We start from the raw sequence: 25585 nt of genomic DNA, 5'->3' as shown, positions 1-25585 counted from the left end.
TGAAGTTAAACAAATCTTTTCTTTATTAAAACCAACTAAACATACATGAAGATCATCGTCTCCAACAAGTTTCAAGTAAGATGGCAGTCGCGGTGTATGGCCACCATCTGAATTCACCTCCACCTTGCTGACATCACACACAACGTGAGGAAGCATTTTCACTTAGGAAAACAAAGGAGGAGGTGTGTGTGATGATGTCAAACCAAATTCCCTGCAGGATGCTGGCGTACCACATGTATACCACTCCGAACACGTACCGCGTGGGCGAAGACGTACGGAGAAGAAGGTCTGAAGGAAAAACAAGGCTATGTGTCTTAACACACCTTACTGAGTAGCTGCTGCAACCTGACAACTCTCACACTCTGCTGTTGTCTGGTTCACAGCTGGCCTAAGACTCACTACAGGGTCCAGTGCACAAAGATAAACCCAGATTATCCTTGTTCTGGTCCTTTATTTCTTCAATATTAACCTTTTATCTCTTGGTGCTGGATAGAGCTCAACACCATCTTCAAAACAAGTTAATCCAAGAAAACCTTAATTAATGTCACAATAATGACTGATAGACCACATCAGCAGTGGAACCTAGCTTGCTTTACTCTAACCTCTCTCTTTATCACCACTAGAGTCACATGCAAACCAATAGAAAGGAGTGTCACCAAGACCATCCAGAAAAGAACTATATATATGTTTATCACGTCCACGACCTGATAAAATCCAACTACGTCGAAAAGATATATAAATATATACCTGCAGGACGATCAGAACTGATTCACCTGTTAATAAGAGATCTTGTACAAGTAGTAATGTAACACTGATCCACATTGATACGTTGATCCAATCGCTCTGCATTGCCCTGCATCAATCAACATCAATCAATGTTTTGCTCCAACAGATCCACAATGATCCATTGATCCACAACGATACATCAATCTATACTGATCCATTGATACATCGATATACATCGATCCAGATCGAAACATCAGGTTATAATGATACATCGATCCAAAACTATACATCACTCTACATTGATCCATTGATCTAGATCAATCCACATTGATACATTAGTCTAATCATTCTGCATTGATCTGCATCAGTCTACATCAATCCACACTGATATGTTGTTCCAATCGATCCACATTGATATATCAGTCTACATTGATCCATTGATCCACAGAACCATTAAAAGTTTGGACAGAACCCCTCATTAAATCTGAATGGGCAGGTGTGTTTGACTTTGACTGGTATTGTGGATCGATAAAACGATGTAGACTGTAGTATCACTGAATGTGGCAAACACTGAATTGATGTATCGTGTGGTGGTCTGTGATTTATACTCCTACTGCATAACTAAGTTAATACCACAACACTAAAACTACTGATGGGAATAACAATGACAATTCCTCATGTCATTGCCAACTTCCCAGGAATGTACCACATCTTCCTGCCCTAATGGGTCAGAACCTGTCTAGCTCTACATCAACGGATCAGTGGTCTTAATGTTGTGGCTGATCAGTGTGCCAACCTTCATGGAAGTTTTATGTATGAACACTGAGCTTAACATGAAAATTTGACCTCTTACAGCCATAAAACAGGTGTCCATCACTAACAGCTTCTTATAAAAACAAGTTGTTCATCCTCCAGCTGAAAAACATGCCACTAGAATGACACCAACTAAATGGAGAGTATTTAGGAAAACGAGGAAATATGGAAGTGCAAAAGAAGAGCTTCATTTCTTCTTATGTGTAAACCCAACGTCCATGTGTCAGTTGATCTTATTTAGATAGAAAACTACTCATCTTATCTAAACCTCTCTTTTTCCTGCCCTCGTATCAAAGTCTGGTTGTTCCTGGTTAAAATGTTCCCGTCCCAGTCTTTCTTTCTGTCCTCTAGAGTCCTTCCAACAGCCTCTCCTGGCTCTTTCTCGGTTTTTCTGGAAGAATCTTGTCTTAGAAAAGAGACCCCAGCTGCTGCCATCAGGCCCTGGTTCTGCTGCCAGGGCTGAGCCTTGATGGCCTGTGGAAACTGTTTGGAATCCAATACATCTTTGTATTGGATTTCGGGCCTGATCATCCTGAGACAGGACATCCTGGTGGCATTGTCCAGCCCCGGCTGGAGCTCATACCCAAGAATTTTCACTAAACCGCTCTGAAAAGGCCGGATATTTTTGTCTCGGATCCGATGTGCCTCCACGGGCTTCCCACCATCTCTAAGACAAGCATGAGCCAGTTCCTCCCTCCGCATCTTGAGCAGAGCTACCTCTTCCTCCATTTGTGTTTGACCAAACTTGTTGATTTTCTCCCAGAAAGTCTGGTTGAAGGCCTTGTACAGGTACCAGTCCAAGGCATTCCACTGCCGAAGCTTCTCCCGCTGATCCTCTGTCAGGGACAGGTTGGGTGGTGTTTTGGCATTGGAATGTCCAGCTCCAATACCAACAGCAGCCGCAGCTGCTGCTTTGCCCATCCAGCTCCCACTCATCCCTCCGATGCTGCCGGGCTTCTGCTGTCGAGCGTTTAGGCTGAAGGAGACGACGGCATCCAGCGGCCAACAGAGAGCATGTCTCAGCAGGATCATGGACTGGTCAAAGTATTCCGACACCAGAATCAGTGAGAAGGTTCGCCGGATCACGTCCTCACCATGTTTAGCCAGCGACATGGAGAAGTTAGCGTTGTGATCCAGACCAAAGTCAAACCACAGCAGATTTCGGGCATAGTGGTTGTTGCGGAGACGAGGGTCGTAGTACTTCTTAGGGTCATTGGCAAAGTCACCCAAACCTTTGGCTTTCCGAAAGGCAGGCGCCACTTCTTTGTAATAGGCAAACGAAGATTCGGCCAAGGCAATGGGGTCCCTGATGATGGAGAAGTAGAACGTGTCTTCAGGCATCACCTTCTCCACCTAGAAGAAAAAACAAGCAGTTTATGATCATGTTGGCTGCAATACCCACAAATAACCAAACATTTTAGCCATTACCTCATCCATGCAAAGATTGACCTGTACAGGTTTTACATGGGCAGGACCTGGGTCCTGGTCCTGGTCTCGGACCTGGCCCTAAACCTGGTCCTGGTTCTAGACCTGGTCTTAACGTTTTAGTGCTACTATGGTATAGGAACTCTTTGTATAGATCCTTGTGGTTGTCCTGTAGGTGGCAGAAGAGATTCAGTGTGTTTCCCCTGGTGGTTGCCACATGTATCCAGCATATCTTGCAGAGCTCCTGTGTTTGTTGTGTCTCATCTCTCTTGTAAACAAAATAGTCATTAACAACCGATAATGTGTTGTTTTTATAAACAAGTTACATTATAAATAAGTACATCCACATTTTTCTTGCTCCTCTTGCCACCTTCAGCCAACACAATACTGTTGCCGCTACCATTAGTATCTACATAAAGAATCCAGGACATTAAGAGTGCATTTGATTGGCCACTGATGTACACAGAGCATTAATTCACAGCATCATTTGGTACACCATCATGACATGTCCTTCAAACATGCAAACACACTAAAATTTATCACAGCTTAGGCAGTCTTTGTGATGTGTCAATCACAGACTAATATCACCATGAAGGTAAATTTCCCAGGGTACACCATGGACAGGACTGGCGACTTGTCCAGGGTGTATCCTGCCTCTTGTCTGTTAATTGTTGGGATAGGCTTCTCTGCGACCCTTAGTTGGACCCTTAGTTGGCGGTACAGGAAATATTAAAATGAAAGGTAAATGTCCGTTTACCTTCATCGTGACCCACTGCTGCCACAAGAATGTGCCAGCAGGATCATGGACTAGTCAAAGTACCCGACACCATGATCAGCAAGAAAGTCGGCGAGAAGGTCCGACAAGGTATGGTGGATTATTCGTACCTTTTTTGGCAAGATGGCGCCAGGGTGTACCGGCAGTCGTCTACCTGCTCTGCTTAAATTGTTGCTTGTTGCTGTATTTTTGTGTTTTTATGTTTCAAAAGATCTCCGAATTGCTAGTGTATGACTGTTAGATCCTCATTGATCTAAATAGATCTCATCAGGCATTTTCAACCATAATTATGATGATCAAACCTTTAGACTCTCTCTTTGTCTGGCCTCAGTACCAGCTTACCTGCTGCATTCACCTGTCTCAAGGAGGAAGCAGGCCAGAAAGCTTGGAAAACGTGGAGACATTCTAGTGAATACTTAAGGCTTACTTGAGATCCAGTTCTGGGACTACTCCTCTCCTCTCTACACTTGGATATCCAGTGCTCCATAAAGCATATGGATTGCAGTGGATGCAGCCTGTGGCTCCCACGTGCCTGGACACCGGTTTGTTTCATCTGCTGCTAGGCAACACTGCACAAGCGGCCAATAAGCCCCCATGCTCTGCACCTTGGCTGCCTCAGGCAGCTACACTGCAGCTATCCACAGGCCTGCAAGGATGTGATTATGCTTAGGCCTCCTAAATGCTAGATCGCTAACTAACAAATTTTTTCTCCTACGTGATCGCTTCATATCACGAAATCTGGATTTTATGTTGTTTACAGAGATGTGGTTCCACGTCTGTGACTCTACTTGGATAGGCGGGCTAGCAACACTGTACAAATCCATCCACACCTGTCAGCAGGTTCCAGCAGATTCATTTTCCAGTTTCGAGCTTCAGACTTTAGTTATAAGCTTTGATACTCAAGTCCTGTATGCTCTGGTGTATCGCCCTCCAAAGCTTAACAAGATTTATTCAGGACTTTACAGACTTTGACAGGCCTATCGCTGAACTATGACCAATTTTTGATTGTTGTTTGCTGTGAATCCAGACTTCTGGCCAAAGACAATAAACTTAACACTATGTATAAACTTACTGTATTTGTTTTTTTCCGCTGCAAAATGGGGTCAGTCCCATTTTCCCATAGATTCTCAGACAGCCTGCTTGCTTTCTGGTACTTTTAGTGAAACGTATAGATATGACTTACAAAAACTTACACTGGATAAATTCCTTTCTTATTTTAAGGACTCTGTAGCCCCATTTAGGCTAAAGCGAAACAAGCCTAAGACACAACCTTGGTTAAATGAGCATACTTGCAACCTCATGTAGGCATGCTGAGCAGCAGTGGAAGAAAGACCATCTTCAGGTTTCCCAGCAAATACTAAGAGACAGGCTGGCTGAATAACAGAGATAAGTTAAAGCTGTGAAAAGTATTTTCCTGTCAAATCTTGTCTCTACAATTTGTCACAAACCTCAGATGCTTTTTAACACATTGAAATCTCTCATAAGTCCATGTGACAGAAACATTGTTGTACCATCAGCCGCCCTTTATCTGTTGTAGATCCAGTGGCTCCGTCAGTTTGCCATGCTGCCTTTGAATGTTTTGAGCCTGTGTCTCTATGTGAACTGACTAAACTTGTTAAACAGTTAAAGCCTTCTTGTGTCCACTAGATACTATCCATAGACATCTGTTTAAAGATGTTTTTTATTAATGAATACTTCTTTGATGTCTGGCTGTTTTCCTTCTGCCCTTAAGCATGCTGTGGTCCAGCCACATAACCTTGATCCAAATGTGCTGTCTAACTTTAGATCCATCTCAAAACATCCACTTGTTTCTAAGGTCTTTCTAAGGGCTGTAGGCTTACGTTGACTTTAATGAAACTGGTGAAAAGTTCCAATCTGGCTTTAAATTCCAGCATAGCACTGAAACTGCTCTCTTAAAAGTTTTTAATTATCTTCTTTTAACTGCAGACACAGGAAAATCTGCAGTCCTCATGCTTTTAGACTTGTTTGCAGCTGTTGACACTGTGGATCACAGCATCCTTCTGACCCACCTCGAGACACATACATGAATAAAAGCTACAGCACTCAACTGGTTTCGGTCCCATCTCTCCAACGGGAGCTTTTCTGGGAATTTAGAACAGTGCTCTTCCTGTGTCTTTACTAATTTATGGTATCCCCCAGCTGTCAAAACTAGTACCTGCTCTTTTCGCTTTGAGTATGCTCCCCCTGGGTTCTGTTTTAATAAGCATAAAGTCTGTTTTCACTGTTTTGCAAACAACATTCAGATTTATCTGCCTATATTAGCCAGTGTAGTATAAATGCCAGAAACACTGCAGGACTGTCTAACCGATGTACAGGTGTGGATGAGTGCTAACTTTCTGAACCTAAAAAAGAATAAAACTGAAATTTTGGTGTTCGGACAGAGTAATCTCCTGTATAGACATGACAGTGTGTTTGTTTCTTTGTCCTCCTACTGCCATCCTCTTGTGAAGAATCTGGGAGTGATGGTTGACCCTTTACTTAAATTTGACAAACACATTAGCACTGTTATCAAGGCTAGCTTCTTTCAGAGGAGGACTTGTCAAAATCAAATCCTATCTTGCTCGGGCTGATTTTGAATGAGCAATCCACGCATTTGTAACTTTATTGTAATGCTTTGTGTGTTGGACTGGACCAGGGATCTCTTCTACACCTACAGAGCGTACAAAATGCTGCAGCCAGCCTACTGACTAAAACTAAGAGGCATAAACATATCTCCTCCGTTTTGCGTTCCTTACATTGGCTTCCTGTCTGTTTTCATGTCAAAGGTTTTATTGATTGTTTTTAAGTGTTTTAAGTGTTTGTATACTATCATCCATACACCCCTACACTCCGTTTAGAGCCTTAAGATCAGCTGAGGGTTGTAGCATGAGCTCATGTCGAGGTGTCCCGGAGCAAGACACTGAACCCCAGATTGCTCCTGATGGGTCGTGGTTGAGCGCCTTGCATGGCAGCTTCCACCATCAGTGTGAATGTGTGTGTGAATGGGTGACTGTGACGTATAATGTAAAGTGCTTTGGGGTATCATTCCAGGTACAGAAAAGCAGACCATTTACTATTTACCATTTTCTGAAAAACTAAACAGTCTGTTATTTATCCGCACTGTTATAACTACTCTCTGTGTGCATGGGGGGGGGGGGGGGGGGGGGGTTCCTTCCCAATGCCGCACATACAGACGTGCACGCACACACAGGTGATTACTCTTCTGCTAGCAGACACAAAGCACGCGTCTGAAAACATGTAAACCTGCTGAAAACCAGATGAAGTTTTCTGTTTTTTCCTTTTTATTTATAAATCCCCCAGGGAGGTGAAGGTGTAAACATTCGTGCTCCAGTGAGGAGTGGCACGCTATTTCTCCTTCTCTGGTAAAACACTGTGTACCAAATCTACTGTCATTGAAGGAATTTCGTTTGAGATGTTTTATTGGTTAAAAATTAGTCCTAGGCAACGATTAAAATTTTTAATCACAATTAATCGCATGACATGCTGCAATTAATCGCGATTAATCGCACTGTTACGTGCAAATTGTCTCTTTCCTTTAAAAGAAGGCCTACGCTACATAGAGAAAATGCAGTAAATTTTGGTTTACAAACACTACATCAGGGGTCTCAAACCTGCGACTCTGGAGCCGCAAGTGTCTCTCTGGACCTTCTACAATGCATCTAAATACATGGCTAAAATATTTTTTTTAAATCTATCTTTCTTGTCATTAGGTTGGAAAATTATTTTCCACAAATAGGGCTGGGCTATATGAACCAAATCTTATATCTCGATATTTTTACCTGAATCACGATATAAGATATATATCTTGATTTTTTTTTTTTTTTGTCAAGTAACCAAAAAGACAGTTCTAATTTACAGCCTTTAGTGCCAAATATACTTTTATTAAGGATCAGAAGCACATGTGCATTAAAACAGCTGACTGAAATTACATGCTCCTAAAACAAAATAAATTAAAAATACTTTTCAATGACCATAACAAGTTTACAGCTGTGCAAAATGCAAAAGAAAAGATGCTTTTAACTCAAAACAAGCTATCTCGATTTCTCGAAAAATGGAAATAAAAATGTGGTTCTTCAAAAATAACAAATATTCTATGGTGGCTCTTCATTAAAAATATATATTAAGTTGCATTTTTGAAAAGTCTCGTAACATTTGCGTCTCTAAAGGAGTTTTATTTAGCTGGCTGAGGGGAAAATGGCTCTTTGGATTGGAAAGGCTACAGACCCCTGCACTAAACACATAATTAAATAAATAAATATTTCTTCATATACACTACCACTCAAAAGTTTGGGGTCACCCAAAAATGTCATGTTTTTTCCATGAAAACTCACATTTTATTAAACAAATGGGTTGCAAAATCAATGGATAAGGACAATAAATGTAGTCAAAACATTGACATGGTTAGAAATAATGATTTGTAATTGAAATAATAATTTTGTCCTTCAAACTTTGCTTTCATCAAAGAAACCTCCATTTGCAGCACTTACAGCCTTGCAGACCTTTGGCCATCTAGCTGTCAATTTGTTGAGGTAATCTGAGGAAATTTCCCCCCATGCTTCCTGAAGGACCTCCCACAAGTCCGACTGGCTTGATGGACACTTCTTCCACACTGTGCGGTCAAGCTGTTCCCACAGCAGCTCAATAGGGTGCATAGTTTAGATCTCTGCTTTGGGTCATTGTTTTGTTGTAGGACAAAACTGGCTCCAATCAAGCGCTGTCCACAGGGTATGGCATCGCATTTCAAAATGGAGTGATAGCCATCCTTATTCAGTATCCCTTTTACCTTGTACAAATCTCCCACTTCACCAGCACCAAAGCATCCACAGACCATCACGTTTTCTCCACCATGCTTGACAGATGGTGTTAAGCACTGCTCCAGCATCTTTTCATTTGTTCTACGTCTCACAAATGTTCTTCTTTGTGATCCAAACACCTCAAACTTAGATTCATCTGTCCATAAGACCTTTTTCCAGTCTTCCTCTGTCCAGTGTTTGTGTTCTTTTGCCCATCTTAATCTTTTCCTTTTGTTGGCTAGTCTCAGATATGGCTTTTTCTTTGCTACTCTGCCTAGAAGGCCAGCATCCTGGAGTCGCCTCTTCACTGTTGACATAGAGACAGGTGTTTTGTGGGTACCATTTAATGAAGCTGCCAGTTGAGGACCTGTCAGGCATCTGTTTCTCAGACTATAGCAGGGGCGGCCAACGTCGGCCCTCAAGAGCCACAATCCTGCAGGTTTTCTATGCATCCCTGCACCAACACACCTGACTCAAATTAACTGGATCCAACAACCTATAAGAATCTGCACAATGACTCATTAGTTTAAGTCAGGTGTGTCGGTGCAGGGTTGCATGGAAAACCTGCAGGACTGTGGCTCTCGAGGACCGACGTTGGCCACCCCTGAACTAGAGACTCTGATGTGCCTGTCCTCTTGCTCAGTTGTGCACCGGGGCCTCCCACGTCTCCTCCTGTTGTAGTTAGAACCAGTTTGTGCTGTTTTTCGAAGGGAGTAGTACACACCATTGTAGGAGATCTTGAGTTTCTTGGCAATTTCTTTCATGGAATAGCCTTCATTTCTCAGAACAAGAATAGACTGACGAGTTTCAGTAGAAAGTTCTTTTCTTCTGGCCATTTTTAGACTATAATTGAACACACAAATGCTGAAGCTCCAGATACTGAACTAGCCAAAGGAAAACCATTTTTTTTGCCTCTTTAATCAGTACAACAGTTTTCAGCTGTGCTAACATGATTGCACAAGGCTTTTCAAATGATCAATTAGCCTTTTAACATGATAAACTTGGATTAGCTAACAGAATATGTCACAGGAGTGATGGTTGATGAAAATGGGTCTCTGTACACCTATGTAGATATTCCTATATATATATATATATATATATATATATATATATATATATATATATAATAAAATGATAAAAATCCTACTGGGATAAAACAGTACAATTAAATAATACATTAATTATTAAGAACATGACCTAGAAATTTTAACAACTAAAAAATCCACCATATATTTAAACATGGAGCCCTTTCCTGCTTTGATCATGTTGCTGAGTTGTACAGGAAGTGATGATTATTTAAGCTCCACCCTTTATCGGTGAAAAAGTAGGACGGGTCAGATATTCTGGTATCATTTCCAGTTTTTGTCTGTGGAAATGCAAATAAAAAATGTGAACTGACTCACCCCCATGGTGGTATCAGGGTTATAGATTGCTAAGAGTGGGACCCCAACAGAAGGTCCCAAATAAGTAGAACAGCTTAGATCACATATTCTGGCACCTTTCCCAGTTATGCATATCCCAAACCAACCCATCTTGTACCGTCTCGAAATGACCCGTATCATGCCATCCCATACTGAGCTGTACCAAGCCGCTTCGTGCCATCCCATACTGTCCCGTACAATCTCGCATTGAACCGTCCCGAACCGTCCCGTAATGACCCGTCTCATGCCGACCTGTACTGTCACGTACCATTCCATACCAATCAGTTCTGTAAAGAGCCAGACCGTAGGGGGAAGCGGTTCTATAGAAAGCTACCATGCCTATCACCATTCATTCCTCCATTGGTGTTCCCCCTCTCCTTCTGTTGATAACTCACCTCTGGCCTGTTGAATCTCATGTGGTTGCCCATGATGTGAAACTCCACAGCTCTCGGGCCTCGGTAACCCTTCACCCTGTGAGCGTTGAAGGGCAGAGGGTAGCCCAGCTGGTAGCCCAGCGGCAGGGCAAAGCGGAGGTGGTGCTCCTCTCCGAAGCGGTACAGCATGTTGAGCACTGTGCTGCTGGCTGTCTTGTGGGTCTTGAGGAACATGATGTGGGTGTGGGGCCGGCAGGATCCCAGAGAAGGCCCATGGCCATCAGAGGATGAGAAGATGGAATGAGCAGCTGGCTGGCCACTGCTGCAGGACGTGTGGAGAGAAAAGAGTGTTTTAATAGTGGATCCTGTTTCAGTTTAGACATTCTGTCGAACAGTTCAGTCTTGAAGATTATTGATCAATAATCATATGATCCAACAAACACCCATGATATGTGGTAGCTAGATCTGAACATTTTAAGCAAAAACACCCAGGTCCACTCTCCCCTCTCTATCTGATATTCTGCTGAACCACTTCCAGCAGCGGCACATGAAAACGTTGGTATTAGTGGAAAACAGTGAGATGAGCTCAGACCCAGCAGGACGACATGGCTGCCCAAATAACACCTCGGTTACTGGTTATATACAACTCCACTTCTAAAATATCATCAGCAGTGGAAGCATCGCCACCGATACCACTGTGTTTAAGTAAATGAGGATGAAACAGGAAAAAGAAGGATTTCCTCGTTTCTTCAGCATATTATAATATAGAACAAATATAGAACAAAAACCTCCAGAAAAACATGAATCAACATGTGGACATTCTCTGTGCAAAGATTCATGGAACTTTGTTCCAGCGTCAGGACAACAGAGATTATCACTAAACTGTCTCAAAGTAAAGCTCACGTTAAAAGCAGCCAAGAAGAAGAAATCCCGTACCTCTTGTTGAAGATGACGCCCAGCAGCTGGCCAGCGAAAGCAATGGCCACAAAAAGCAGCAGAGCTTTCCACATCCACACTGGACCCAACCGACCACACACCAACCATCGCAGCATCCTGGGAGGAGGAGGAGGAGGGAAAGGAGGAAGACGAGGAGAGGATGGTTAGCTTATTAACCCCTTGATGCAAATTTCTTCTGCTTCTGGTCTTTTATTTCTTTTACTGATTTAATTAAATCAATTTATTTTTATTTATTTACTATTATTTATTTGTGTTGATACTATTTATCATTGATTTATTTTATATTTTATGTCAGTCATTTTCTTTTTGCTATGTTTTTTACTTAACTGAGCTAAATTCTTATTTTAACAGCTATATTAAAGCAGGAACCATATTATTTAGAAAACTTCATCATGTTTTCAGTACTCTCGACTACTGCAGCAGAGTTATTACAGTTTTCTCTCTAAAGAAGAAGAAAACAAACAAACAAAAAAAACCTGCCACAGATCCAGAATACTGCTTCACATGTCCTCACAAGGACCAGAAAAAGTTTCCACATCCTTACACTGGTTCCAGTTCAGGTCCAAAATATAGATCTGATCAGTTGATGCCATCTGATGATAATGATGTTGATGACGATGAAGATAGGAAAGTATCTCCTATTCCTGTGTAACTACTGTACGCTTCACCCTGTCTGTATGAAGAAAAGATTTTCTTTCAGATGATTTTTCTTCCGTTGATCTGAAAACCTCTTTAATTTTCAGAAGATAAATTCCTCCGATGAGGTCAGACCCCAGAGGGAGGGAGGTGCCACCAGATTCCACCACAGCTGTTTTAATGCAGGTCATGTGTTTGTGGAACCTCTTCCGTACCAACATCAGAAACTGAAGCCTCCTCATCCTCCTCTTCGTCTTTTAGTGAAGAGTTTTGAAGGTGCAGCAGGACAACAGCTGCTGGATGATGTAAAGTTTTTCTTATTTACACCAAACATGTTCTATCATATGACTTCTGCAGGTTGCAGCTCGTTTTCAATGCCATGCCGCAGGAATGTGAACCAGTCACATAGTTTTACTGATACACAGATAAGCATGTAGAAAATACTACCTCAGTTCCAAAAAAGTCCGAAACCAGAATCTCATTAACACATATTTAATTCCTGATAGAACATAAACAACATATCAGATGCTGAAACAGGACATTTTTACATTTCTTGGACAATATGAGCTTATTTTAAATATGACGACAACAGCACATCGGTAGAGAACTGGAACAGGTTAGTAGTGTGGTAGTAATTGTTAGTGTACAAATCAAAAACAACTGGAGGAGTGTTTGACAAGTAATTAGGTCAATTTGCAATAAGTCAGTAACATGACTGAGTCTCTCAAATGTAATGATGGACAGTGGTTCACTAATCTCAAACAAACTGGGTCTAAAAACTGTAAAAGGGTGAAATGTTTTAAAGCTGAAATATAAAGTTAAAATCAAGTCTGTTATACCCCATAACCGCAGAGGCTTAACAACCTCTAATAAGCAGAAGAAGACATTCAGCTGGTCGCTAGGCTGTCGCGAATGTTATGGAGTAGAGATGAGCTTTACCACCTAAAAATGATATCACAATATTTTTTTAAAAATGTATTGATAATTTAATCACAGACAATATTTATGTCTTTGGCCAAACATGAAGTTATGTCCTTTGGTTAAATTATTCCACCATTTGACCAACTTGGTGTAAAATAAATGCATGCATACATATATACTTATACATATGTATATATGGCGGCTGTAGCTCAGGAGGAAGAGCACTCGTCTTTCGACCAGAAGGTAGGCGGATTGATTCCAGGCTTCCACTGACTACGTGCCGAAGTGTCCTTGGGCAAGACACTTCACCCCATGTTGCCCCCCAATGTGCCTATCGGGGTGTAAATGTGTGTGTGAATGTGATAAGTAGTGTAAAGCGCTTTGAGTGGTCAAACTGACTGGAAAAGCGCTTTATCAGTTCAAGTCCATTTACATATATATATATATATATATATACACACATATATAGATATATAGATATATATATATACACATATACACACACAGATATATATATATATATATATACACACATTAATTTTCATACTTTTTCACCACTTCAGTCTGCTGTTAATTAAAACTATCTATTCAAGCTTGCATCATCGGAAATGCAGAAGTGACAACTTTCCGCTTCATGCATTTCTGTGTTAACCATGCTCCTTTCAAATGTCATTCCCATCACACAATACTTCTCTGAGCCCCATAACAAGACAGTTCTGCTCTGCTGATGCATCAAGAACAAGCCGCGAGATGTCTGCAACCACATCTGTGAGAACAAAATAACGACATTTTGTTCTCATGAGAACAAGAATTTAAGAATTTAAGATTTAAGGTAAAGTAAAACCAGAGTGCCGTTCTCATCATCAGATCAAATGCTGCTGATGGATCCATACAAAGAATGAAAAAATATTTTCATCACAAACAGGCAAAATCATTATTAGGACTAAAGAGGTGGTATGGTAGAAAGATGCCGACAGCTCAAAGCATCGGACATCGATTTAACTTTTAATCATCCCGGGGCAGTGCTAGAGCACTGGTGGTTCATATGGAGGAACCCGTTTCGACCCGTCTGACATTCTCTGAGACGAGACTTGAATGAGCTGTACAGTTATCCTGGCCCGGAGCAGACTGGTTCTCCAGCACTAGTTACCATGGTAACTCAGCTGGGACTCATTTAAGCCACGATGATGGAACAGAACTTTCACTTTGATGAGCCAGAAATAAGTGAGACTTTCCCTTAATTCTGCTTATGGGATCCCCCTCTCAGCAGGATGATGCTGTTTATGTAGTCCAGCTTGATTTAGGGATGAGGTGCAGATGGACCTGGTTAAAGACTGAGATCGACACTGAGGTGAAGGACTTCAACTCAGCTTCCTGCTGTCATAGTATTTTAAAAAGCTGGACAAAGCAGGTTTTCTAGATGCTAACTTTTTTAAGCACATGCTGTTAATGTGCTGTCTTTTATCTTATATTTTCCTCTCAGAGGACACAAAAATGCTTAATTTACATGTTAAAATTGCATAAATTGTCTGGGAGGTGGGAGGGGGTGCTCCTAGACCCCCTGACAGGGTTTAGTTTATTACCTTCTTTACACTTACTGAGTTTTACAGATAGTTAATAATCCTGAACTGATCTTCTAAATGTGTCTTGCTGCAACCTGATTTTATTCCATGAACTTTAGCATGTTGGTTGTCTTGTTTGTGAAAGTTCACGTACATAAATAAATGTTTTTGTAATGATCCCACTGGATCATGTGACGAGGTTTTAGCTGCAGGAAGAAAGAAAAAAAAAGGCAGAAGAAAAAAGAAGATGATCACAACAGTTGTACAAATTGTGTGAGGTTTTGAAGACAGACAATATGCGAGTGTTTAGGGCGTGTTGGCCGGTTGGAAAAAGTCCTAGCGGTGCATTAACAACAGTGTCTGAAACTGACGTCCGCTTACAGGAGTGAACTCTGAGCTTAACACTGCCTAATATTGAAGGGATTGACTTAACAACCAGAAGACGCATGAGGAGGGCAACATATGAAACAGACCTCCCTATTTATGTACGTGGGTGCATAAATGGGCCTTTAGGTGCCAAAAGTACCAGGCCAGAGAACTTAAAACCTGTTACCACTTTCCACCGTAAATGGCGGACATGTGAATGGCCATCAGCAGTCGGCTGTCAACCCCCCATCCCCAGCAAACACCACCCAGACTACATCTCTTTCAGGGAGGGCCTTGCAGATTTCAGCAAGACAATGCTAAACAACATAGAGCATCCATTACAACAGCATGGCTTCACAGGAGGAGATTCCAGGTGCTGAACTGACCTGCCTGCAGTACAGATCTTTCACCAACAGAAAACATTTAGAGCATCAAGAAAGCAAAAAATTCCACAACCAAGGTCCAGACCTGTAGAGAAACTGGAATCCTGCATTAGACCAGAATAGGACAACATTTTGCTCCTAAAAATCCAGCGAGTGGTCTCCTCACCTCCCAGACGTTGCAGACAGTTGTTGAGAGAAGAGGGGATGCTACATGATGGTAAACATCATCCTGGAACTATACTTTTTACAGATGTGTTGCCATCAATAGATTCAAAATTAATCTAATCTAATCTAATCTAATCTAATGTTTTTCATGAATTGTCTCACTTTCAACATCTATCGTTAATGTTCTATTAGAAATAAAAAATGTGTTGACGAAATTTGTTTTAAATTTACATTGGTCATCCATAAAATGTAAAATGACCCATGAAATGATCCAGGATGACTTCACTAACAGAAACTCACCACTGACCGACATGATGATGATGAAGATGATGGTGGTTTGTCACTGCACCTGCTTCACACCATCTACTGAAGCCGATCATTAAATCTGTTTTTTGTTTGTTTAGAAAATAATGTAACCTAAAACCTAATTAAGTTAACCGAAGCCGCTCCTAAACAAAGGATCTGACACCTGCACGAGCCCACTGCAGCGCCGCAGCAGCCATGATCCCCGAGAAGGACCCGAAAGACCGGGAGACCGGACCGGAGCTGTGGGACCTGGGACGCGTGCAGGCCTGGCTCCGGCAGATGGAACAGATCAGCTTCAGAAGGCCTGAGCGTGTGAAGGCGACTTCACCACCAAACTCCTCCTCCTCCTCCTCCTCCTCCTCCACCGAACCTCCCTCAGCACAATCAGTGTATCTTACTCGAACTCAAACACGAACTCCTCCGCGGGGCTTTAGGCCTCCGCCTCTTAGTCTCTCGCCCCCACCCCCACCCCCACACCCCCGGGCTGCCGCCGTTACCTGGCTCTCCGTCTGAAAAACATCGCGGTGTCCCCGTGCCGGTGTCGGTGTTGTTGTTCGGGTGCAGACAGCTCGGAGCATCTCGAGACGTTCGGCTGAGGCGGATCCGGACCCAGTCCAGGCCATGGACTCCGGGCAGCCCCGCGGATCCGAGCGGAACCTGGACCGGACCGTGGGATGCAGACCCGCGGACGATCCTGGCTCAAATCCTCCTTCCGAGCACCGAGGATCAGTGGATGGCCAAGACCCACCCAGCGCAAGGAGCCTAGTGAGGGAGAGCGGCACTTCCGGACTGCTATCAAAGTAAAAGCCTTTTTACAAAACAGTTTTTTTTTTGTTATGAAAGATATGCTGTACTTTTGAATACTTGAATATTTTTTAAAAGTGAGTACTTTAGCACTTTAACTTGAGTAAAATTTTGACCGGGCAACTTTTACATTTTTTGGCCGATTTGCATGGCTTTTGACGGACAAAGACAAATGTTCTTATTCGTCTTTTTAAAGTGCCAGACAGGAAACATCTCTTCATTTTAATTAACCCGCTCGCTCCTGATTACATCAGAGACATTGTACTGCAAGCCTCTGCATGTGGCCAGTATGTAAGAAGTTTGACAAAAAAACAAAACAAAAAACAAACAACAACAACAAAAAACTGCGTTAATACGTGTTAAATAAATAAATAAATAACGGATCAATCAATGAATGAGTTAACGCGAAATATGAAGCTGGAGCCTATCCCAGCAATTAGCAGGCCAGAGGCAGGTACACCCTGAACAGACCGCCAGTCTACCGCAGGGCCAACATAGAGAGGCAAACAACACTCTCACACTCGCTCCATAGGGAGAATTTAGAGTGACAAATTAACCCAACCACCATAACCTAATCACGAGTGTCCTGAGTTAATTCGCAATTAACCACATATTAATCACAGATTTTTTTTATCTTTTACTTGTACCAGAACATGATATTTAGCATGTAATACTTCTTTAAGCAGTTATGTAGGCTACCTGCAGTTATAGAATAAGGCACTTTGGTTACTTTATACATTTACCCACTTGAGGTTGAATGACTTTATTTACATACATAGGCACAAATCTGCACATGCAGACATACACACATACTTACTCTCAGAAGTATAAATTACAATAATAACAAATATATCATCAAATAATTATATTTCAAATAAAAATGGTAATACAAACAGAACCTCAACTATTTTCATTGTGGTCCTGTGCCAACCATGAAAACTTCATGGTTTACACTCAATTCCTACTGTGGGCAATTGCCTCTATTGTAGAGTGCATGTGCTTTTTTTGTGTAGTGGAGTGCTCTAAGATCATTGAGTTTGACTAACATAAGTGGTCAAGTAGTCAGCTACAGTTTTAAGCATGTGTTGTTATGGAAGATTGCATTTTTGCATGCTTTTATACCTCTTTTATACATCAAATTTCAAATACAAAAGTAATGGAACTGGTTAACTTTTTTTTTTTTTACTGTAAACATGCTGTGTTTCCTGATATTTTCACTACTTTTAAATACAAGTTCAACATGCCCCACTCATACATCACTCTAAACATTAAAAAATGAAAATAATACCAGATCATTTTTCTGAATTTCCTGCCATGGTAACATTAAAATCCACACCGATATGATGGAAGCAAGTTAATATTGAAACACCGGTGGTGGAGGTGATTCAGGGCCCCCAAATACAATTCTGTTTAGGGCTGTTTAGGACTGTGGCCAGCCTGGTGTGTCAGCTACGTAATAGCGTGACATCATTGCACCTTCTTTGAATTATAACAAAACACAACCCAGAAACAAAAAAGAGGAAAATAGTGGACATACAGCAAGTTGTGTTCTTACTTCTTGGCATGTGGCATCAAAAAAAAAAATAAAATAAAATAAATAAAAATAAAAAATCCTCCGTATATTTAAACATAAGTACATCCGTGATTGATCCAGATTTTCAGTTTGAATCATTGATAATTAAATGATTGTTACAGTCCTAGCAGTGAGGCACTCTTGGTGGCATACAGGTCAAAGCTTTGACATATCTACCCACTCAAATCTAATAGATCCACTTTATCAGGGCCCCCTTCTAGTACTAGGTTGGACCCCTTTTTCCTTTAGAGCTGCCCCAATTCTTGGTGTCAACATTCCTCAGAAGTTTTGCTCCATGCTGACATGATAGCATCATACACTTGCTGCAGATTTTTTGGCTGCACATCCAAGATGAGAATCTCGTGCTCCACCACATCTCAAAGCTGCTCTGTTCAATTAGCTCTGGTGACTGTGGAGGCCATTGGAGCACAGTTAACTGATTTACCATGAACCCAAGAAAGCAGTTGGAGATGTTTTGAGCTTTGTGACATGGTGCATTATCCTGCTTGAAGTATCCATCAGAAGATATTATGCTGTGGTCATAAAGGGATGGACAGGGCTGTCAGAGATGTGTTCAACTTCTTATTATATCTATAATATAAAGTGTAAGTGTCTGAGATAAAACATGTAAAACTCTGTAGAACTCAGACCAGTTTACAACAAGCGGCAACCTCTGCCATTAAAATGAACCCTATGCGGAAGTGCAAAAAATTGCAGTTCATCCCTCATCCACTAGGGGCTCCAAAACAGAGCAGACCCCCATAGACTCCCATGTTAAAAAGACCAACTTGACAACGGAAATAAACATGTTTAAAACCTGGTACAAAAATCCATTTTACGATTAATAGGTCAAGTTTACCTTCATGACAACTGTGAAGGGGGTAAATGTTTTCTTAACTCATCCTTTTGGATGTTATGTAATCTTGAAATTCGGCATAATTAGGGAAACCTTCAGAAACCTACGGGTGACGTCATGGAGGCTCCGTCCATCTTTTATATACAGTCTATGGTTTAGAACCAAGGCCATTTACAGATTTACAGATCTGCTTCTTCAACGATTTGCCCTTCCAAGCAGCAAGCAGGAAGTCATGTCCAATTTCTTTGGTTTGGACTGATATGTTCCACAAAACAGACTCATGGATAAAAAGCAACATGACCAACTTGTGTGCATCACTTTTAAATCAACACCAAGAGGACTGATGTGCAAAGTCTAGATGTGGTGGATCAGTTCCGCCAACCTCCAGCCATCTCAGCCTATCTCCTGAACATGTGGACGTTGATCAGCTTTGTCCAGCTTGAAAGCTGCTCCTTGATGTTGATGGTGATGAATCTAGACGAGCTCTCAAAGAAACCCTGAGCCGGTTAGCTCATCCTAACCAGACAAGGTCAATAATCATCTAAAATAATATGTCTTAAAGGAAAAGATCATTCCAAGAGCAAATTTCTGGAAGAAAACAGTTGTAAAGAAATAAACAAAGACCTAGTAAGGAAATATTGTACAAAGAGGCCACAGTGACTGAGCTCATCCAGAGGAGGATCAGCTCTGACTCCATATTTAGAAGTCTAATCACTTAACCAGTGTCTTTGTTAAGGAGGTTAGGGAGCATGGCACCACCTCCCACTGACCTGCCCACACCTTGGCTTCATGTTACCTAATCCAACCAGCTGGAGCTGATCACAGAGTTTCTGGCTCCAATCAGCCATTTCATTATCAATAACATCAATAAACATAAATCATTTCATTATCAAAAGGACAAAGTCTAAGTTAAAAATGGTAATATTGAGCATGACTGCTTTCTGGAACTTCCTGGGTTAGAATTGGATTGTTCTGTCCTGTGTATTAAACAATTTCCTCTTTGTTGCAGCACAACATATTTCAGATGGCATCTGCTTCCCCGTAGCTGGAGGAGCAGAGCGACAACCTCATCTTAGCAAAGCCTGCATTGTTCCATCTGACCTGGAAAATACATGTTGAATACCTTCATTGTCTTGTGTTCAGCAGCAGCAGCAGTCTGAGATGCCGTCTGATGGCAGCTTCTGCTCTAGATGATGTTCGACATACATGGCCTTCCTTTTAAGGATGTAGATGACATACTTTTATAGGATGTAGACATTCCTTTAAGGGTGTAGATTACATCCCTATAAAGGAAGTAGACAACATTCCTATAAAGGATTTTTATGACAAACATTTTAAAAGATAGAGATAAAGCTAAAAATAAACTATAAAGATGCTCAAAGAGTACCTCAGTATTTATGTTGCTTAGCGCTGACTAAGCTAGTGCTATGCTAGCAAGGATGCTAGTTGGTTTTAAGGTAAGCTACCAGTAGTTTTTCACCTGAAGCCACGGTTTGAGGGAATTATATGAGGAAAGGCTTCACAACTGTTGATCTGTGTTATTCCTACAAAGTGTTAGTAATGAATGTTGTTTTGTTGTTTTGATTGGCCTTATTCAATAATTTAACATAATTTTAGCCTCATACCTGAGGCTGTCCTGAAAAAGTATTGGCTGGATGTTGACTCGGATTTAAAAGGTTGAGCTGCTAAATGCAGTTTTATATAAAATAAAACAGGCAGACTAAAACAGCAATGAATGAACGTAAACTATGATTGATCTGACAGAAACTGATTTTAATAACTGACATTCCACACTGGAGTATAAAACTCTCATCTGGTTATAAGTTTTTAAAAGTTGGTAAAGAGATAGGCTGAAATGTTTGCAAAGGCTATAAGATTTCAATGTTATTTCTAGTCTTTAGCCTGCAGGACAGCATGTGATCTTTCACAATGTTGCCCTGATAAGAGAAAATAATTTCACACAATCAAACCAACCAAATTTTATTTAAAAAGCACTTTACAACAACCCTAGTTGATCAAAGTGCTGGACAGTGATAAAAACAGGAATACAATCATAGAACACTTATAAATTTTAAATATCACAAGTTTCACAAGTGACACCACTATCATGTGTCAAAGGCTGATCTGAAAACAGGTTTTCAGTCTGGCCTTAAACAGAGGCAGGTCCATGATGGAGCGCAACTCCAGGGGCGGGGAATTCCAAAGTTTCGGTCCTGTTTCTGAAAGGCCCAACACTCCACTGTTTGCACCTGGACCTTGGGAGATGGAATGAGATATTATGACTGGATATCACAAGCTTTCCCAGAACTTTAGAGAGAAGACAGATGGGACACTGGATCAAGATTAGAAAATTTGATTAGCGACCTGACCACTAGATTATTAATTTAAATTCTTGGAAATTTCTAGATTAGTAATTACTAGATTAGTAATTTACTCTCAGCAGCAGTGCATCCACTTGTCTCTTAGTCCATTAGCATTAATTGACATAATAAACGTCAGCCCATTGCTCCACGTTAATCTGAATGGAAACATGAATATGCAGTCTTTGGAGCCGGACTGACAACCTTTCACCTAGATTTACCGTCATATTGTTGTTGGAACAAAATCCATTGTTTCCCTTCCATTGTAAAAGGCTGCTGTGTCACACAGGAACAATCTAAATGAGGTACGGGCCTGTGTTCTTCCCTTTTACTTTTTCCACAAATAAAGTTTTCCATTGTTGTTCTAACAGTAAAGAACTGTACATGTCCTTCCAGATTTCCAACACATTAAGAAAATAATAAGATTCTCTTCTATTCTGCTTTGACATGAACAGAAATGCCACAGCAGCCATGGAGGATGGTCTTCTTCTGGTGTTTACCATACTGTCCACCACAGACTAATTTTGTCTTAAAATATGAAATAACCAGATAACTTTGTTTTTGTTCTCGCCACCTTGAGAAGAAAACCAAAGTTATCTGTTCTTGGAGAGTACCTAACAAGCTTTAAATTGTTCTCTTCTTGTTACTACGAAGTCGGTTCTCCACTATGTGCTGCCGCTGCATGCTAGGCACTGACCAATCAATAGCAGTGCAAAAAGAAGAAGAAGAAAAAAAAAAGGCATGTAACATAGGAGCTAAGCTGACCCATGTTGACTGCAAACCAACATGGTTTGTTATATTGTGATGACTGAGAAACCTAATCCATTGCTCCCTCACAGTAATGTTTTTAGGTAAGTAATGAAAGCTAATGTGATTAGCAACCTGCTACTGCACATACGTGTCGATCTGCCATCTCTTCGTCTTCAGAACAGGCGGGGCAGGAGCTTGTGGCCCCGCCCTGTAGGTTTATGACGTGTAAATGAGGGTCTGTGTGAGCTTGTCTTTTTCTGCCCACCACAATGATTGAAATGCAGAAATACTCAGAAAAGCCATTTTGATTAAAATTTTCACACAATATGTTCTCTAGTGTCGGATAAATGCCACATGGACATGTGAACAACATGAAAAACATGATTTTCACCAGAGTGGGTCTTTAAGTGGATCTCTGACAAGCTCTACACAAGTTTGCTATTAACCTATGTAATGCATGGACCCCTCAGAGACAATGGTAGGTTAACAGATCTTTATTACAAAGAACTTAGATAAATGATCTTACTGAGACAGACCATGGACTGGAGATACAGGAACCATGGAGCCTGGAAGGGAGCAGGAGAGAGTCCATCAGGTGCATAGGTTGAGGTCCGACAGGGAGTGACTGTGGTGCTGGGGTATATAAGGGCTGGTGAGCCAATGGGAGACAGGTGTGACTGGTTAGGGATCCGGGGATTGATTGGCTGAAGGGCAGGACTGGAGTGAATGTGGCAGGGTGAGATGATAAGGAACAGGTGTGGATGATCAGGGAATTGGATGTGGAGGCTGTGGTGCCTGGCTGGACCAGGTGAGGGCGTGACAATCTGAGTCAGGTGCTGAAGCAGGGAAACATGAAAGGTCTGCAGGACAGTCGGCCTTGAGGAGCGGAGATGGGGATCTCTGCAGTAGATGGTCGAATCTGGCCCGCCGGATAAATTAGGCAAATAAGAAAATAACACAGAAGAGATTAATTTCAATATTCTAATAAAGTAACTGTAAAAATTTGATTAAATTAACTGCAATTCCTAATTTGTCCATATAAGGTTTAATTTTTTATGTTAAATATTAGTGATGGAAAGCTGAAGCCTCATGAAGTGCTGAGGCTTTCCTTACCATCGTGCTGAACAAAGACTGAAAGCTTCAAGGCTTCAGTGGCATCTGCTGGACAAATGAAACCATAGCAACCTCGCCACAGCACAACTGAAGCAGTGTGACAATATTTCATTCTGGTCCAGTATTTTAATAAAATATCACCAAAATGCATCAGATTCACTATCCTAATCTCTATCTTAACCACACAACCCAACATTTTTGAAGAATCCTTAATTGTTTGTTTGTTTGTTTTATTGAGTGGTTCCAAACAGAATGTTTAAATTCCAGTAGATGTACAAATCATCAATCTACTTCATACAGCTTAACAATAATAAACATTAAAAGAAACACGAACAAACAGTTCTTACAAATAATGCACAAGGGGGTTCATTCATTGATATATTTAAATGTTTTGCACTGATTTAGAGTTTTAGTAGGTCTCATGCTATTAGACATTGTTTTTTAGAATTATATTAATATAAGCATTCAGATACATTTTTTTTAAAGAAAGACAAAGACGACAGTCTTTGTAATAATAATAATAATAATAATAATAATAATGACAGAAATGAACAGTGTACACATTTTGTGACATTCAAAAGTCAAAATCTCATTTCAGTCTTGTATCATTTTCTTTATATTTACTCTTACAATATATTATGTTTGTACATTGTTTTAACTCATACACTCATACCAAAGTCTGACCCCACAGAACAAAACACAAAATCTGTTTCTATATGTACAGATACTTTTAATTTTAAAGTTAGTTTTCCCTCTTAATAAATGACCTCCCTAACTGTTTGTAAACATGTTCTGTATATTGTGTGGTAACAACATATTAGCAACTTTGTATATAATTTATGCCGTTTGCAATGTGACTGTACTTATATATTTTAACAATTTTGACTGCAATAAAAGTGGGCGACTATGTCCAGATAGCTGACAGTGTGAATAATCCTTATTGCCCTTTTCTGAAAAATAATTCATGGACTGATTACTTTAATTGCCTCTTATTTCTGCACATCAGTGGAAGTAAAGTAAGACAATGGAACAGAAGGGTATGGAGTGTATGGAAGCAAATCTATAACATAATTCAAATTTAAATGGATTAACAGAAATGCTTTTTCATTTTCTGAAAATAGCTGAATTTCTTTTAATAAATAAAATAAATAATGAATAATCCAAACTGCATTTTCATTTTCTTCTTCAAGAATGCTCATTTTATGACACATCTAAAAAGAAAACAAAGGAGATTGCTACAGCTTGTTTTCTTTTAATTTATTGCTTGATTCTGGAATTTTTATGGAAATTTTTAGAAGCTCTTTCCTTTTTTTCTAATGTCAAATTTCAGAAATTCTTAGTGTTTTCCATATTCTTTGTTTACTAAAACCATCTGCCAGGATTTTGTAATACGACTGTTGATATTTGAGTTCAGCTGTTCATTCCAGTAGCCAACAATCTTTATACATTCCTTCTATTCTCATAAATATGAAGTTTTAGTTTCGTTGTTTTAGTCATGATAGCAGAAGAGATTTCAACTTCACAAATACGTGGTTCAAGTTCCGTTGAGATTAGCCAAAAATCAGCCTTGTAAAGCTGTATATTTGTTTTCTCTGATGCTAGAAAATATCCAAAAGTTGCATACAATTGCAATAGTAAAGTAATTTATTTTCAGGATTTATGGTTTTGAGGTGTGCATCAGTTACAGGAATTAGACCAGATCATATTGAGACTGCGTCCTAAAATAACTTATGCCAGTGGGAAATTTTATACTAAAGCTGATGATTCTTCAAGCATTAAAGGAGAATTATAACCACAGACATTTCTCAACGCAAACTGATGATTAACTATTTCAACAGTAGTAACTAACAACCAATGAACATTTGGGTTGCTTCTTGATTCTAATGTTTTACCCTTAAAGTTGTCTCTCAGGATGGCTACCCCAGCTGGGTTCTTGCCATGTGACCACCAGATGTCACTGCCCCATTGATTTTTTTTTTATAACTTTATGTCACATGCACAAGAATGCACTTCTTGTAAAAATATTAGATAAAAAAAAAATATTGCATTTCTCTTTACTATGTTGCATAAAGTCCTTGTGTTAGATACCAATCTTAAATTCTTTAAATTTCTGAGAACAGCTGCAACAAACCTGTGAACCTGTGACGGGTAAAGGTTTGCAAAACACTGGTATATGCTACCAACATTTTTAACTAAAAACATGTTTAAGAGAAGACATTATGAATGACAGAGTAAAAAATATGGGTGTTTCTAAAAAGAAGAAGGGGAAAAAAGTCATTAAATGTTAAAGAAAACTTCAGTTTAAAACCTGCAAGTTTTCAAAACAACCAGTGTGTTGTTGTTTTTTTTTTTTTGTATTATAATCGGTGATGGTAGCGATGCTGGTGATCCACAGTTTGTATTTTTAACCTATACATAGAGTCAGTAGAGTTGAGTGGATGAGGTCAGTGGTTCTGGAAACGAAAGCTCTTGGTCGACGAAGTAC

The 25585-nt window shown here is 40.4% G+C and overlaps 1 protein-coding gene and 1 long non-coding RNA gene across 3 annotated transcripts; one reads left to right on the top strand and one right to left on the bottom strand.

Moving 5' to 3' along the window:
- Positions 1–16414, bottom strand: gal3st4 (galactose-3-O-sulfotransferase 4). 2 transcript variants are annotated; one of them, XM_041984851.1, is made up of 4 exons: positions 16142–16414; positions 11285–11401; positions 10370–10670; positions 1–2892 (listed from the first exon to the last, which is right to left on the bottom strand). In XM_041984851.1, the coding sequence occupies exons 1-4, from the start codon at positions 16162–16164 to the stop codon at positions 1798–1800; spliced, it is 1536 nt and encodes a 511-aa protein (XP_041840785.1). In that variant the 5' UTR covers positions 16165–16414; the 3' UTR covers positions 1–1797. The 2 variants fall into 2 exon arrangements, with proteins under 2 accessions (XP_041840785.1, XP_041840784.1); XM_041984850.1 differs by lacking the exon at positions 16142–16414 and adding an exon at positions 15639–16101.
- On the top strand, positions 3343–24221 carry LOC121639594. The gene is made up of 3 exons (XR_006010219.1): positions 3343–3353; positions 12645–12647; positions 24146–24221. It is a non-coding gene; the product is annotated as an uncharacterized LOC121639594 (long non-coding RNA).
- Positions 24222–25585: the final 1364 nt, after the last annotated feature.

The sequence above is a fragment of the Melanotaenia boesemani genome, chromosome 5 (genome assembly GCF_017639745.1).
Source record: "Melanotaenia boesemani isolate fMelBoe1 chromosome 5, fMelBoe1.pri, whole genome shotgun sequence".
Lineage (NCBI taxonomy): Eukaryota > Metazoa > Chordata > Actinopteri > Atheriniformes > Melanotaeniidae > Melanotaenia > Melanotaenia boesemani.
This window is presented reverse-complemented; position numbering and strand designations above follow the sequence as displayed.